Below are 14,467 nucleotides of genomic sequence, written 5' to 3'. Positions count from 1 at the left end.
CAGCGCCCCCAAACCAAATCCCTCACTTCCTCTGACGGTCCCACCCCCTCTTGTGACACCCTCCCCGCTGCCCTGTGCTTTATGGCAATACAGGCTTCTTTCTACTTAAGGGGTGAGAGAGTCCAGAGTCCAGGCTAAGTGCGTCCATGGCTCACACTGATCCTTCGTCAACCCACAGAGGTTGCTGTTATTTTATTGTCATCCCCAGTTCACAGGTGAAGACGTGGTAACAGAAGTTTCTGGCACAGGGAAGGCACTTGGCAGATGCTGGTTCTGCCTTTGGCTTTTGTTTCCTCAGCCGTCTAAATTCATAAACAGAATCAGCCGTGCTCACGCCCAGCCGGGTACACAGCCGTTATTCCCACCTGGGACACTGGCGCGTGTCCGGCTTACTCTGTGACTCAGTTTGGCAAACTGAATGCTCGGGCTGCTTCCTTGTTCTGAGCTAGCTCATCCTCAGATCCCCAGGTCCAGACTTTGCTTCAGGAAGCAGTCACTGTGTGCGAAGAGGCTGTGCAGAGAGTCGTGCAGGGACCCACGTTCAGCACGCCACTCCCAAGCCTGCTGCTCTCCCGCTGAGTAAGAGCTTAAGGACGGGTGATGCCGTGTGTCCAGGTGTGTTGGCCGGTGACGGTCCGCTTGACGGAAGCACCTCCATTTGCCTGAGTATCTGGTGTCTGGTCTGCCTCCAGAGCTGCTCTGCCCAGGTGGGTGATGGTGAAGCCAGGTCCTGGCCCCTCCCTTATGTCTGTTTCCGACGTCGTCGTCGTCGTTATTATTATTATTGTCATTATCCTCACAGCAACCCTGTGAAGTAGGTGCTATTAATGCCTCTTTTAAAAAATAGTATATAAATGACATATAATATTATATCAGTTTTAGCTACACACCCTAATGATGTGATATGTGTATGCATACACTGCAAAGTGATTTTACTGCAGTAAGGTTAGTTATCACCCACACCACACTAGTTATAAAGTTTTTCGCTTGTGATGAGAATTTTCAAGATCTCCTCTCTTAGCCACGTTCAAATACACAACAGTATTATTAACTATAGTCACCGCGTTGTAGATTCCATGCTTTGGAATTATTTGTATCTTTTAAAAAAATTATAGAAGTAAAGTTGGTTTACAATGTAGTGGTAATTTCTGTCGTGCAGCTAAGTAGCTCAGTTATGCATATACACACACACGTGTGTGTGTGTGTGTGTGTCTGTATGTTCTTTTCCGTAAATGCCTGTCACAGGATGTTGAACTTAGCCCTCCGTGCTCTGCAGCAGGACCTTTTTTTGCTGATTTTCCATCCTGTACATTCTAGTTTGCATCTGTTAATCCCACACTCCCAATCCTCCCCTCCCTCACCCTGCTCCCCTTGACAGCCACAAGTCTGTTCTTTATGTCTATGCGTCTGTTTCTGTTTCGTAGATATCTTCATTTGTGTCGTATTTTAGATTCCACATAAAAGTGATTTCATATATTTGTCTTTCCCTTTCTGACTTCACTTAGTCTGATATCTCTGGGTCCATCCATGTTGCTGCAAATGGCATTATTTCATATTTCAGTCCTTTTTTTGTTTATTTTGTTCTTCAGGACCACACCCACAGCATATGGAGGTTCCCAGGCTAGGGGTTTAATCAGAGCTATAGCTGCTGGCATACACCACAGCCATAGCAATGCAGGATCCGAGCCACGTCTGCAACCTACACCACAGTTCATGGCAATGCCAGATCCTTAGCCCACTGATTGAGGCCAGGCTGCAACCACATGGTTCCTAGTTGGATTCATTTCTGCTGTGCCATGATGGGAACTCCTATATTTCAGCCTTTTCGTGGCTAAGTAATATTCCATTGTATGTATATGCCATATCTTATTTGTCCATTCATCTGTCCATGGACATTTTGATTTTTTCTATGCCTTGGCTATTGTACATAATGCTGCTTTGAACATAGGGGTGCATGTATCTTTTCAAATTACAGTTTTATCTGGGTATGTGCCCAGGAATGGCATTGCTGGATCATGGGGCAACACTATTCTCAGTTTTTTGAGGAATCTCCATGGTTTTTTTTGTTTGTGTTTGTTTTTTGGCTTTTTAGGGCATATGGAAGTTCTCAGGCTAGGGGTTGTGTAGGAGCTACAGCTGCCAGGCTACACCACAGCCACAGCAACGCCAGATCCCCAACCCACTAAGTGAGGCCAGGGGTTGAACCCACATCCTCATGGATACTAGTTGGATTCGTTGGATCTAGGGAATTCCCGCACTGGTTTCTGCGGCAGCTTCCCTGTTTACATTTCCATCGACAGCGTCAGAGGACTTCAGACTGAAAATCTACCTTTTGACCACCTTTATGCATCCCCCCCCACTTCGCATCTCTGGCAACCCCCAGTCTGCTCTCTGCATCTATGAGTTGGTTTTGTAGATTCCATATGTAAGTGTGACCATACACGCTAACTGCCTTTCTCTCTCTGACTTATTTCACTTTGCATAATGCCCCCAAAGTCCATTCATGTTGTCACAAATGGCAGTTTCTTCTTATGGCCGAATAACTTACCTGTGTGTGTGTGTCAGTGTCTGTGTGTGTATCTTACATTTTCTTTATTCAGTCATCAATCTACGGACACCGCGATGGCCTCCAGGTCTTGACTGTGGTAAGTAATGTGGCATGCAACATGGAAGTGCAGATAGCTTTTCACAGTACTGATTTTGTTTCCTTCTGATGAGTTCACTGCCTCTTTATCGCTCAGAGAACTGGGACTCTGGCAGATAAAGTGACTTGGCCAAGGCGACAGGGTTAGAGCTACTATCTCAACAAGGCCCCGAATTCAACGTATGTGTTCTTTCCTTGTTCAGTTTCAAGGTGATCATTCGGTTAAGGAGACTAAGATGAGGTTGTCCTCTTAGTGACTCGTGGAATGCAGGTACCCGCCCCCCGCCCCCGCAGAATGGCTGTAGAGATTCAAGCACAATGAGCATTTGCTCAGAGTACTGCGTGAGGCACGTCCACACACATTCTCTCCGTTGTTGCTCCCAGCGACCTTGTGAAACGGAAGAAACTCCCCCACCCAGACATGGAAGCTGAGATTCTTTCAAGCGCAGTGATTTGCTCAAAGACCCGCAGGTGACAGGTGATGCTCTGAGTCGGGAACGCAAGTCTCTGAGACTCCAAGCTCCATGCTCTGTTCTTCTGGGACCGCGAGATGTGGCCAGGAGGGAGGAGCTGGGAAAGAAGCAGATGAAGGGAGGGCCCTTGGGCAAAGGAGCGTCTAGGGTTTCACTCTAACGTGTTCTGGCCCAGCAGGAGCAGGCATGACAGTCCACGTTGGGAGGTGGGGAAACTGAGGCTCAGAGAAGTGCAGTGACGAAGCCGCTAAGGCGGTAATGCTGGCCTTCAGCTTCAGTCCGACGCTTAAGCCTTCGCCTCTGCAGCACAGCTTGGCTGGTGGTCCAAGCCACGGACCTCTTCTTTCTGGGGATCTCTGTTCCCAGCCTTTCCCTGAGGCCCACCAGGAACTCCGGATCCTTTTCTCTCAGGTGGAAAGGCCTTGCGTTCCTCTGCCTTTACAACCCGGAAGAGCGAAGAGCCGCAGGCGGTTCTAGGTAATTTACATGTGTTACTAACATTACCCCCACTTTTATGATGCAGAACGTGAAGCCTCAGAGGGCACGACGATTAGAAATGCAGAAACTAGAATTTGCCTCAAGGACTTACACCAGACCTGAGTTCTTTTATTCATTCATTTATTTATTTTTGGTCTCTTTAGGGCCGCACCTGCAGCATACGAAGGTTCCCAGGCTGGGGGTCGAATCAGAGCTGTGGATGCCGGCCTGCCCCACAGCCACCACACCGCCAGAACTGAGCCATGTCTGCCACCCACACCACAGCTCATGGCAACGCTGGATCCTTAACCCACGGAGTGAGGCCAGGGGTTGAACCTGCATCCTCATAGATCCTAGTCAGATTCATTTCCGCTGAGCCATGACGGGAACTCCCCGACCTGAATTCTTAACTGCTGCCCTCTTCCACTTTTTCTCGCCCGGGCTGGGTGCAGATTTCACTCTCTGAGGTGTGCCAGGCCAAGAACCTTAAATACCAGAGTCAAAATCGCCAGCTCCCCTTGACCTGATCCATAAATTCCCAGGTCTCCCTAAAGGTACCACTCAGCCCTGACGCCACGGATCAGGGCCCACGAAACCTGGGGACTTCCTCCTACCCCATCCTCAGTTCGCACACGTACCCTCAGGGTAGGCAGTGGTGTCTCCATTTTCCTGAGGAGGTGGTTGAGGCTGCAGGGTTTCAAGGGCGGGCATCCAGGCCAAGAACCAGGTCCGTCTCTAAGACCCTGGCTCTTTCTCTTCGCCACCTCCCTCCCGCCTGGACGAGCTCCCACTTGACAGTCGCGGTGCCTGAATTCTGGCCTGAACCGTCTCAGGGGCTCTGTTCCCGTTCAGATAATGCGATGAGCGGACAGAGGGCTTGCTGATCTCTAAGGCTCTCTCCTGATCCAGAAATGTGGGGTCCTGTCCTCACCGCTCCATCCCAAGGCCACGGAGAGAAGAGAGCTTGGCTCCAGCAAGGGGCGGCCTCCCGAGCTTGGGGCTGACACTCAGGATCTAAGACACCTCGGCGTCTCCAGAGGGGGTCACAGCCCTTCTCCGTGGAGCCCAGTTCACCTAATTCTGATCTCCCCGGTTTTCTGGAAACATTCCCAAGGCCTCCCTATCAGACTCGGCGTCTACGCACCTCCGCACTCAGCAGGCCTGACCTGAGCCGACGGAGAGAAAGAGGTAAGGCTGCCGGACCCCTTACGAGTCGCTGGGCTGGTGGTGGGCTCCCTCCTCCTGGGCACTCATGCCTCATTACAGCATTTCCTTCCTCTTGCCTTCGTTGTGCTCAATTTGTTGTAAGACCATCCAACGATGCACAACTAGAGAGAAAGGGGGGCTCTCCCAATCCCCGGTACTGGCTCTTGATGGAACTAACTAATCTTAACACCTCGGAGGAATCCTTCACACACACACACACACACACACACACACACACACACACACACACGTATGTATAATTACACACGTGCATACATACGTGCAAATGTCATGCACACGTGCAGTGCCGACAAACAGAACCCCACCACACACGGGGCCTGGAATAACACGACGACTTTCCTGTCACTTCTTTTTTCCCTTAAGGTGACGTTATGGCCGTCTTTCTGTGTGAGCTCATGGAGGTCGATTTATTCTTTTTAAGAGCTGCATAGTTTTCCCCTGTGTGCTTGTGGCATAATGCAGCCTCCTCCAGGTGGCCTCCGGTGTTTCCCTATTGTAGCTCTGGCTGTCGCTTCTTGAGGGCCTGTCCTGGGCCTGTCTCTGCAGGACAGACTTTTCTGCACTTGTCACTCTTGTTCTTGGAAGCGCCCTTGCCATCTACCAAGTGCTCAGGAAATTATCCGAAGACCCAGCTCCAATGCTGCGCCTCGTGAGGCCTCTCCTCCTTCCTTCCCCCTTGCCTCCCACCCCCACCCCCATTCAGGTCCTCTGCTGGCCTGAGGCGGGAATAGGATAAAGACCCAGCGCCGGAGGACCTCACTGCTAGACAGATGGGAGGTCAGCTGATTCCAGCCGAGGGTGAGGAGGATAGAAACAGGCACGGGAACAGAGGAGGCAGGACTGGTGGGGTCTGGGAGCTTCTCAGGGGAAGGATGCTGGGAGTTTGGAGGGCGCTGGGAGTTTCTGCGGTGGGTGAGGGTGAAGCCTGGGTCCGTCTTTACCCGACATGTGACGTGCTTCTCGCCTCTCCACCATTCGTGCCATGTCCACTTCCAAAGAAGGGACTGGGGGTGGATTCCAACTTTTATTAGGTGAACACATGGGATGACAATAGCGCCATGAAGTAAGGAAAAGAAATAAGAGTTTTGTTATAAAATGGGAGAAGAGAAGGGACCATAAACCTACACTAAGGAGAGTCACTACAACAAAATACAAGCAGTAACTATGCTTCCCAGCAGGCACAAAAAGCCGCACCTGCTGTGCTGTGGGGACACAGGGCCCATCCCGCCCCACAAGGAGAGCGCATGCCCCCTCCTCACCACACGTGACCCTTGCCTTATGGCCCCTTTGTGGACTGGACTGGACAGTATCTTTCTTTTTTGGGCTGCGCCTGTGGCATATGGAAGTTCCTGGCCAGGGATTGAATCCAAGCTGCAGCTGCAACCTACACCACAGCTGTGGCAATGTCAGATCCTTAACCCACTGCGCTGGGCTGGGGCTTGAAACCACACCTCAGCAGCGATCTGAGCTGCTGCAGAGACTGCACGGGATCCTTAGCTCGCTGTGCCACGGCGGGAACTCCCGGATTGATCTTTGACCCAGACACATTCACGTGACTACACTGGATGGAGAGGCTATGGACCAGCAGCCTCAGAGCATCCACGATGTACCACTCCTTCCCAGCCACCTTCCACTGAGACACAAGCAAGGACACGCAGGCTCAGAGGAGTTCAGAGAAATATCAGTGGGGCTGGCCACGTCTCCGGACCCCAGCACCCTCCTCACCAGATCAGCCGGGAGGGTCTGAGGCTAAGCTCTCTCCGAACAAGGAAGCAGCCTGGGCCTTCAGGTTCCCCAGCTGAGTCACAGAGCAAACGGGACCCCTGCAAACGTCCCAGGCGGGGACCATGGCTGAGTACCCCCACCTGGCTTGAGCATGGCTGCTTTTGTTTATGAGTTTAGACTGCTGAAAAAACACACATCATAAGACAGAACTAGCCCTTGTCAAGTGCCTCGTGTGTGCCAGGAACTTTCGTTGCCACAGGTTCACCTGTGAAGTGGGGATGACAATAAAATAATAGCCACCTCTCCAGCTGATGCAGGATCAGTGAGAGCCATGGAATCCCTTGGCATGGAGCCCGCCCGTCGTAATTATCGTTATTGTCTTTGTCATTGTCATTATCAGCCCCACGATCGCCCTGTGAAGTCGGTACTGCCGAAGCTGCCTGATGGCCAAGGAACCGAGGCTCAGCGAGGAGACGTGGCCGTGGTCACGGCGACAGAGCCAGCACGCTAACCTGGGCCTGTTGGGTTCAATTCCTGTGCCCTCTTCCTGTTGCGCCGCAGAGGGGAGGCCAGGCGCTTAAACGAAGGCCCAGGGTAAGTAAGCAGAAGGCAGCCAGGCCTGGGGCCAGTGCGTGGCGCTGGGTCACTCTGCTGGGGGAGGAGGACTCCGAAAGCCAGCTGCAGAGAGGACGTGGCTCCATCCAGCTGTCCAGGGCCTGCAGCTAGAGTTGCAGTCACTGGGGTGGGGCCATGCGGGGCACCCAAAGGAACAGTAGAGCAGCAGCCGCAAGGGAGGCTGGGGAGGGACACAGGTCCCAGGGTGTTGGGCAGGGCACAGCCGGGCCACCTGAGGGAGCCATCCCTTGGCACCTGGGTGACGAGAGCTTAGAAATGTGCTGTCATTCGCACGCACCACATTTTTTGGCTTGTCTTCACTTAGACTAATCTACGTATCAAATTGCATAGGTAGAAATTAAAAAGTAGACCTTCCAGGTTTGGGCTGAACGCGTTTCACAAAACACGGGTGGAAATGATGACACATCGCATCCCTGCTGCCCGCGTTGCCACCCTTGACCCCGGCCATCTGGACCGCCCTACATGGCATCATTCACCTGTGCAGGTAGCACACAGGTGTGAGAAAGCGGTCCCGCTTTGGGACTGGGAAACTCCGGCCCAGCTCTTGGCTCTGTGGCCTGGGGGAAGTTATCTTACTTCTCTGAGCCCCTGCTGCCCCCTCTAAAATAAGAGCAGCTTCTTGGGGCTCATTAGGATCAAGGGACAGCCGTGGCTGGCTTAGCCTGGAGGCTGTCCTGGCTAAACAGGTAAGTCGAGTAAATAAGGGCTTGATGCTGAGCATCGGCGTCTCACAACCCCCCGCGAGGCTCCCTGGCAGCCGCTGCCTCGGTTCCCTGTGAGGCTCCCTGGCAGCCGCTGCCTCGGTTCCTCAGACGACCTCAGTTTCCTCCTCTGCAAAACGGGCATCTTGCCAGTGGCTCCAGAGCGCGGCTGTCAGGATGAAACGAGCCGGCACACACAGCCCGGCGTCTGGCACGCGGGGGCCCTTCTGTCCCCACTAGCCTCCTCCCTCCTCCCATCAGCGAGCGGGTCGTGCTCGCTTTCCTAACCCTCTGGGAGGCCCCGGCCCCTCGCACCCGCACTCCTCATGCTGTAGGGTCCTCAGACCGACAGTCAGGCCGGGAGGGGGTGATGTGTGCGTGAGCCCAGAGGCAGAGGACAAGGCCCCGCTGACGGCCCGAGAGACAAGTCCCTGCGATGTCCCTCTCCGCGCTGTCGCCCTTCCTTCTCGGGCCCGCGCCGGGGGTGGCTGTGATGGTCTCATTTTGCAGATGGGTAAACTGAGGTGAGTGCCCCCCAGTTCGGGTTCACACAGGGCATCCTTGATGGGGCAGCCGCTGGGGCTGGGGCTGGGGCTGCCAAGCAGAAGAGCAGCAAGTCCAGGGGACTGGGGGCGCGCATCTGGGGGAGCTCCTCACCGGCAGAGGCTCGCTGGTTTGAGGAAGTCGGCTGCCTCCCAGGCCTGGGGGGCCGGGGGACCTGGTGACGGGGGGCAGATGGAAGAGGCAGCTTTCTCCTAGAAACCTCAGTCCCTTCCCTAGGACGCCCCTCCGACCAGTCATGGCTCTTGAGAACCCCAGTCTCCTTCGGGCTTTTGTAAGGAGGCCCCAGAGCTCGGAGGGAAGCTTCGAGACCATCTTCCCGAGGCTCCCCTGTCTGATCAGAAGACAGGCTCTGAGGAACAGAGACGTGGCTCAGCCAAGAGCGCCGCCAGCGCTCTGACAGGGTCACTGGATCAGGAGATGACAGGCCAGCGTGAGGACAACCACCTGGGCAGGACGGGGCTGGCCCGGGAGGGGCCACGGCGAGAGGCTGGGTCTCCTTGTGCCAGGCTCTGCTGTCAGGTCTTGCTTGGTCTTTTCCTCTCAACGTCCCTCGGAGGTCGGGTTGCTGTCTTCACTCTGCAGGGTAAGAAAGAAGCAAGACTTGGAGAATCTACGGTCTGGACTCAGGGACGTCCAAAGGCAAACAGGTGAAGGAAGGCGAATCCAGTCCTGGCCCTGCCAGTCTCCGAATCCGACCCCTTCTCCACTACAACTCGTATACCGGGTCGAAGAGTGTCCCCCCCGCAAATCCACGCCCTTCCTGGAGCCCCAGCATTGGCGCTTGTTTGGAACAGATGCACTTAGTTAGGATGAGGTCATAGTGGACCAGGGTGGGCCCTACATCCAGTGTGGCTGGTGTCGTCATCGGAAGACAGACCCAGAGAGGACGCCGCCAAGTGCAGACACGGACGAGAGCGGAGGGAGGAGGCCACGTGAAGACGGAGGCGGAGACAGTGATGGACGCGGCCAGATGCCGAGGGCGCCAGGATTTCCAGCAACCTCCAGGAGCTAGAAGGGGCGAGGAAGGAGTCTCCCCTAGGGCTGTCCGAGAGAGCCAGGCCCTGCCGGCATCTTGATTTCTGGCTGCTCGTCTCCAGAACTGTGAGACAATACACTCCTGTTGTTTTAAGCCACTTCGGTACTTTATTGTAGCAACTCAGTGATCAAGTACAGCTCCTTCCTGTTGTACAGAAGGAGGGGTGACTTACAGGCATCATGGACCCCGGGTGTGGTCATGTTGAAATTTAGAATATTGGGGCAAACCCAAGGAGGAAGGGAGCATCAGTCTGTCTGACCCTTGCTCTGGGCTGTGCAGCTTTCATGGGTGGTCTCATCGTCCCTTGCGGAGAAATACAGCATGTGCCCATTTCACAGACTAGGAAAGTGAGGCTCAGAGAAGGGAAGGGACAGGCCCCCTAAGCTCACTTCCCCCCACCTCTAGTGCTGCGCAAGGAGCAAACCCAGACTCCGCTCTGAGTGCCAGGGAAGCAGGCTGCTCACTTCCCTTCTCTGAGCCTCACTTTCTTCATCTTGAAAATGGGCATGATAATAGCTGCCTCTCAGGTGGTTGTGAGAATAAACTGTCATCCAACAAATGTTTATTGAGAGTCTTTGTGCCAGCCCCTATTCTGGACCCTGGGGACACAGCAGCGGAGGAGATGGGCAGAGTCCTTGCTCCCAAGGGCCAGATTCATCTGGATAATGCATGGCTGACTCCTAGCAAGTGCTCGATAAAACGTCTGGGGATAAGAATACAGGACTGAACAGGATGGCAGGAGGGAGGGCTTGGCCTGTAACAGTAGCTCTCAGCAGCTCTACTCTTTACCACTGCTGGTGATGGGACGGCCCCCTGGCCCAGGAGGACACAAGGTCCTTTTGGCCCTGGCCTTATGTTTTTGAGCACCAAGCAGCCGCTGGTCTGAGCTGCTGTCCTAGAGCCAGAAGGACTCTCTGCCCCAGGCCTGGACTATGGAGGCAGCTGAAGGGGCCTTGGGTCTTGTCATGGGGCCCTGCCCTGCTGCAGTGTCCCCCTCAGCCACACAGCCTCCGCTCAGCCCCACCCACTCCCTGACACTGTCCCTGGGCCAGGCCTGAGCCTGCTCTGGAGGCTCTCCCAGCTGTCCTGAGGTCCCCTCTGGCTACTGCGGACGCTCCCGCTTCCACCCCTGGAGGCCTGGGCTGGGCACCGCCCCTCCCCCACAGAGGCGGCCCCAGACGCACCCCCCCCCCCCCCCCCCGTGCTATTCTTTTTTCCTGACGACTGTGGCATCAGATGTCAACCAGACTCTGCTCAGCACTGGCAGGTGGGGGCAGGGGGGAGGTTCTCGAGAGCTGTGCAGTTTGGGGGAGGGTCCCCCGGAGTCCCCCATGAGGGGCTAGGAGTGGCCAGCCCTGCCTGGTCTGACTCTGCTCCCAACTCACGGCGCTGCCTTCACCAAACCCCTTCCTCCCCAGACCTCAGCTTCTCTGAGCCAGAAGAGGAGGCCGCCCTCTGGGCTTTTGCGGATCAAAAGGACACAGGCCAGGTCCTCTGGGGACGGGGAAGATGCTGGACCAGCGGCAGTGGGTTGTGCCCGAGAGCTGACTGTGTTCCAGGTGGGCTCCAGAAGGGCGTCCTCGGGGGTGCAGAGCAGCTACGCCCATCAGACCTCAGAGAAGCCTGTCCTTCTGTCCTCACTTGCCCTGAGCCAGCCGGGCCGGCTGGCACGGCGCTGGGGAAGCGGGCTCTGGCGGCCCTGACAGCTCAGCAGTGGCAGCCGAGTGGAGGTGGCGGTGGCCCCAGCGGCAGGGGTTATTCTGAGAGCTGGGAGGGGCTGGGGAGCCGAGGCTGGAGGAGGGGAAGCGGCTGGAAGGAGACAGGCCTGCGAGGGTGACGGAGCGTCACTGTGTGGCCCGGGAAGGGGTGCCTGCCAGGGCAGCGTGCCCAGGGAGAGTGGGGTAGCACGTGCTCCTCCGCCACTGGGTGGGACGGACTGTTGAGGTATCGAGGCGGGTCCTGGGATTCTTTGGGTATCTGTGCACCAGTTTTGTGATTCAAGTGCAGGTCGATGGGGTAAAGCACATGATGTGTGTGTGCGCCTGAGCACGCGTGTGTGTGTGCGTGTGTGCGTGCGTGTTCACATGTGTGTGTGTTGGAATGCAAGTGAGTTTCAGGACGAGGGAAGGTGTGAGCAGAAGCGAATGTGCCTGTGCGTGGAAGGGGGAGGACAGCGCCAGTGAGCAAGCGGGGCTTTGCCCGTGAGCAGGGATGGATGTGGGAGCGGCAGGGAGGGTCACGGGGGCTTGAGAGGGGGTGTGGGGGTGGGGGGGGGAGACCTGGGGGTGGAACGGTAGGAACGTGTGGAACGCAAGTGTAAGGGACACATGCAAGTGCGCCCCTGCGTGAGCCCGGGTGTGCGAGTGGACACCAGTGTGGGTGGTGAGAGCAGGTGGGACCGCGTGACTTGGGACAAACAGGAAGGGCCATGTGTAGGGCCACACCAACAGTAATAAAGACACAGCCACGGCGTTACCGAGCGCTTCCTGGTGCTGGCATTCATTTTACCGAATTCGTCCCGCGGCCTCTGAGGTGCGGGCCGCGATGAGGCTCGTTTCCAGATTAGGACAGGGTGTCTTTGGGGGGTTAAGTGACTGTCTGAGCTGTCTCTCCATCAGTACGTCCCGCTGCCTCATAATGGATGCAGCAGGAACCCAGTTGGGAGTAAAGAAAAATGAGTGTTGGAGTTTCTTGTAGGGCAGCAGGGTAGGGATCTGTGCCGTGGCTTGGGCTGCTGCTGTGGTACAGATTCGATCCCTGGCTCAGGAACTTCCACATGCCATGGGTGCAGCCAAAAAAAAAAGGAGAAGAAGAAGAAAAGAAAAAAGCAAAGCAAAGCAAAATGAGTGCATGGTAGGTGTGTGTTTGGGGCGGGAGGCTGAGTGCACCAGCGTGGGCCCCAGAGGAGCAGCTGTGGACACTGAGCGGGGCGGGGGCCAGAGCAGGGCCTGAGTCAGCCTCTGGGGCGTCTTTGCCAACCTGGCTTCCCTGCCCCGCAGTGGCAGCCCATGCCAGGGCCCCCAGCTAAGGATCCTCCCAGCTCTGGTATGGCCCCCAGCAGGCCCTGTCAAATAGAGTAGGCTGGGCCAGGGCTGAAGACCAGCAGGAGGCCGGCCTGGCTTCCAGGGCACCTGAGGGGGCAGCCCCCAGCGTAGGCTCCCCAGGCAGGGAAGGCAGATGAGAACTGTGGGAGGGGGTGCAGCAGTGATTTCAGGCCCTTCGTGACTCTAAATAGAACCACCTGGCGGCTGCGCATGTGTAAGGGGGGGGGCAGCCAACAGTCCCTGCCCACCCTTGCCTCCGGGATGTGACTCAGGCAGATGCCACGCCAGGCATCTGCAAGCTGGGCCTGCTCCCACCCTGGGGGGTGGGCAAAGAGGGGCCCCTCCTGCCCCTCCCCCACTCCCACCCTTGGCCCTGCTCCTTGGGACCTAAGCTGGAAGGAAGACACTTTTGAGAGCGGGTATCTCCCGTGGCCTGGGCCCACCCGCCACCACCCAGAGACCTTTTTACAAGCTGCAGGCTCCGGGCTGTCCAGGAGTGCAGTACTGCCTGATGAGCTTGGATTCTAGTCCCGGCCATTCCATCTGGACAAGTCACCTCCCCACTCTGGGCCTCAGTTTCCCTGGCAGAAGAGAAACACTGTGCTAAAGGGATGCAGATCCGACTGGCAGAGCAACAGGTGGTGTCGGCAGGCAAGGAGCAAAGAGAATGCTGTGAAGTGGGTTAAAGAAGGTGTCAGGGATGGAGCCGAGCTGAGTTTTGAGGAACGGGACAATGAATCTCCGATAAGAAAGAACCTTGAGAAAGGGAAAGGGTGTTTCAGGCAGAGGGGATACCCCAGGCAAAAGCTGGCAGGTGGAGAGCTGGCTGGAAACCTAGCCTAGGGCCCTGTGGGATGAGGTCATGGGCTGCCCAACTGCATCAGCCAGCCTTTTCCTTCGGAGGCCATATGATGATGTAATTTACATCGGACTCCTCCGCTAGCCACTGCGGTAGGGACCTCGTCTGCCTGTGTTGCTGTTTTTGCCATAGTGGCCTGAACAGTGCCGGGTGCATCAAAGATGCTCAATGAATATCTGTTAAATGAACGAGAAACTTCCACCCAAACAGGATGAACTTTGGAGCAAGTGTTTGTCCCAGCAGCCCAGGCAAAAGCCTCCCAAAAACTCTAAAATAGTGGTTTGCAAAGTGTGGTCCCGGGGGCATCACCTGGGAACTCGTCCGAAATGCAAAACCGCGAGCCCCCGTCAAAACTTACCGGCCTGGGGCCCAGCAATATGTTTTAATAAGCCCCGCGCGTTGATTCTACTACACGGTAAACTTTGAGAACCGGGGCTCTAAAACTATGCCCACAGGCACTCTAAAAGCCCACGGAAAACAACTTGCAGATGGAAAAGCTAAAATTGTGGCCAAGCCTGGCCCAGAACCCAAGAATTCTTGACCCTCTCCTTCTCCCCAGCGCCGTCCGGGGCGCAGAGAAGAGGAGAGCTCCACCAACCCCGCCACCGGGTTTCTGGAAGGAAAGCATGGAAATGCCCGGGGTCTAGAAATAGGGGGCGGGGCACTCCTTCCGCGCGTTGAAGGCGGGGCCAAGTGCTCTGAGCCCCGCCCCATCCCCGTTGCCCCGGGAAACCCCGGCTCGTAACAATAACCCGCTGACGCGCTACGGGGAGGGGTCCTGCCGAGTCCGTGGGCCGGACAGCCCTGCTACGGACCAATGAGAGCCCTCTGGCCCCGCCCCCGCGCCCCCTCCCCCGGCGCGGAGCGGGGGCGGGGTCGCGCCTGCGGCTCCTCCCCTGCTCCGTAGGCGGCGCTGTGGCGTGCGGGGGCTGCGGCCGGGTTGCCCAGAGCCCGGAGCCCCGCGCCCCAGCCCCAGCCCGCGGGCGGGGCACGCGACCGGTCGAGGATTCCGCGGCCGCGGGCGGGCACGCCCCGCCCTCTCCCGCGCCGGGCCCGCCCCCTCCCCGTCCCCCGCCCATCC

At 56.5% G+C, this 14,467-nt stretch overlaps 1 protein-coding gene across 1 annotated transcript in view; it reads left to right on the top strand.

Annotated features, from left to right (window-relative positions):
• Positions 1-7,083, top strand: part of LOC102166622 (uncharacterized) — a 137,328-nt gene extending 130,245 nt beyond the window's left edge. Inside the window, exons 4-6 of the mRNA XM_084965727.1 lie at positions 461-707; positions 4,504-4,782; positions 6,947-7,083. Of these exons, the coding sequence (XP_084821853.1) occupies positions 461-707; positions 4,504-4,764 (508 nt within the window). The 3' untranslated portion in view covers positions 4,765-4,782; positions 6,947-7,083. The remainder of the gene's footprint in view (positions 1-460; positions 708-4,503; positions 4,783-6,946) is intronic.
• The last annotated feature ends 7,384 nt before the right edge of the window (positions 7,084-14,467 follow it).

The sequence above is a fragment of the Sus scrofa genome, chromosome 6 (genome assembly GCF_054392235.1).
Source record: "Sus scrofa isolate SSC_HxYL_T2T_F1_AM1 chromosome 6, Sscrofa_HxYL_maternal_Yorkshire_Landrace_v2.0, whole genome shotgun sequence".
NCBI lineage: Eukaryota > Metazoa > Chordata > Mammalia > Artiodactyla > Suidae > Sus > Sus scrofa.
The sequence above is the reverse complement of the archived record's forward strand: the minus strand, read 5'-3'. Positions and strand labels throughout refer to the sequence as shown.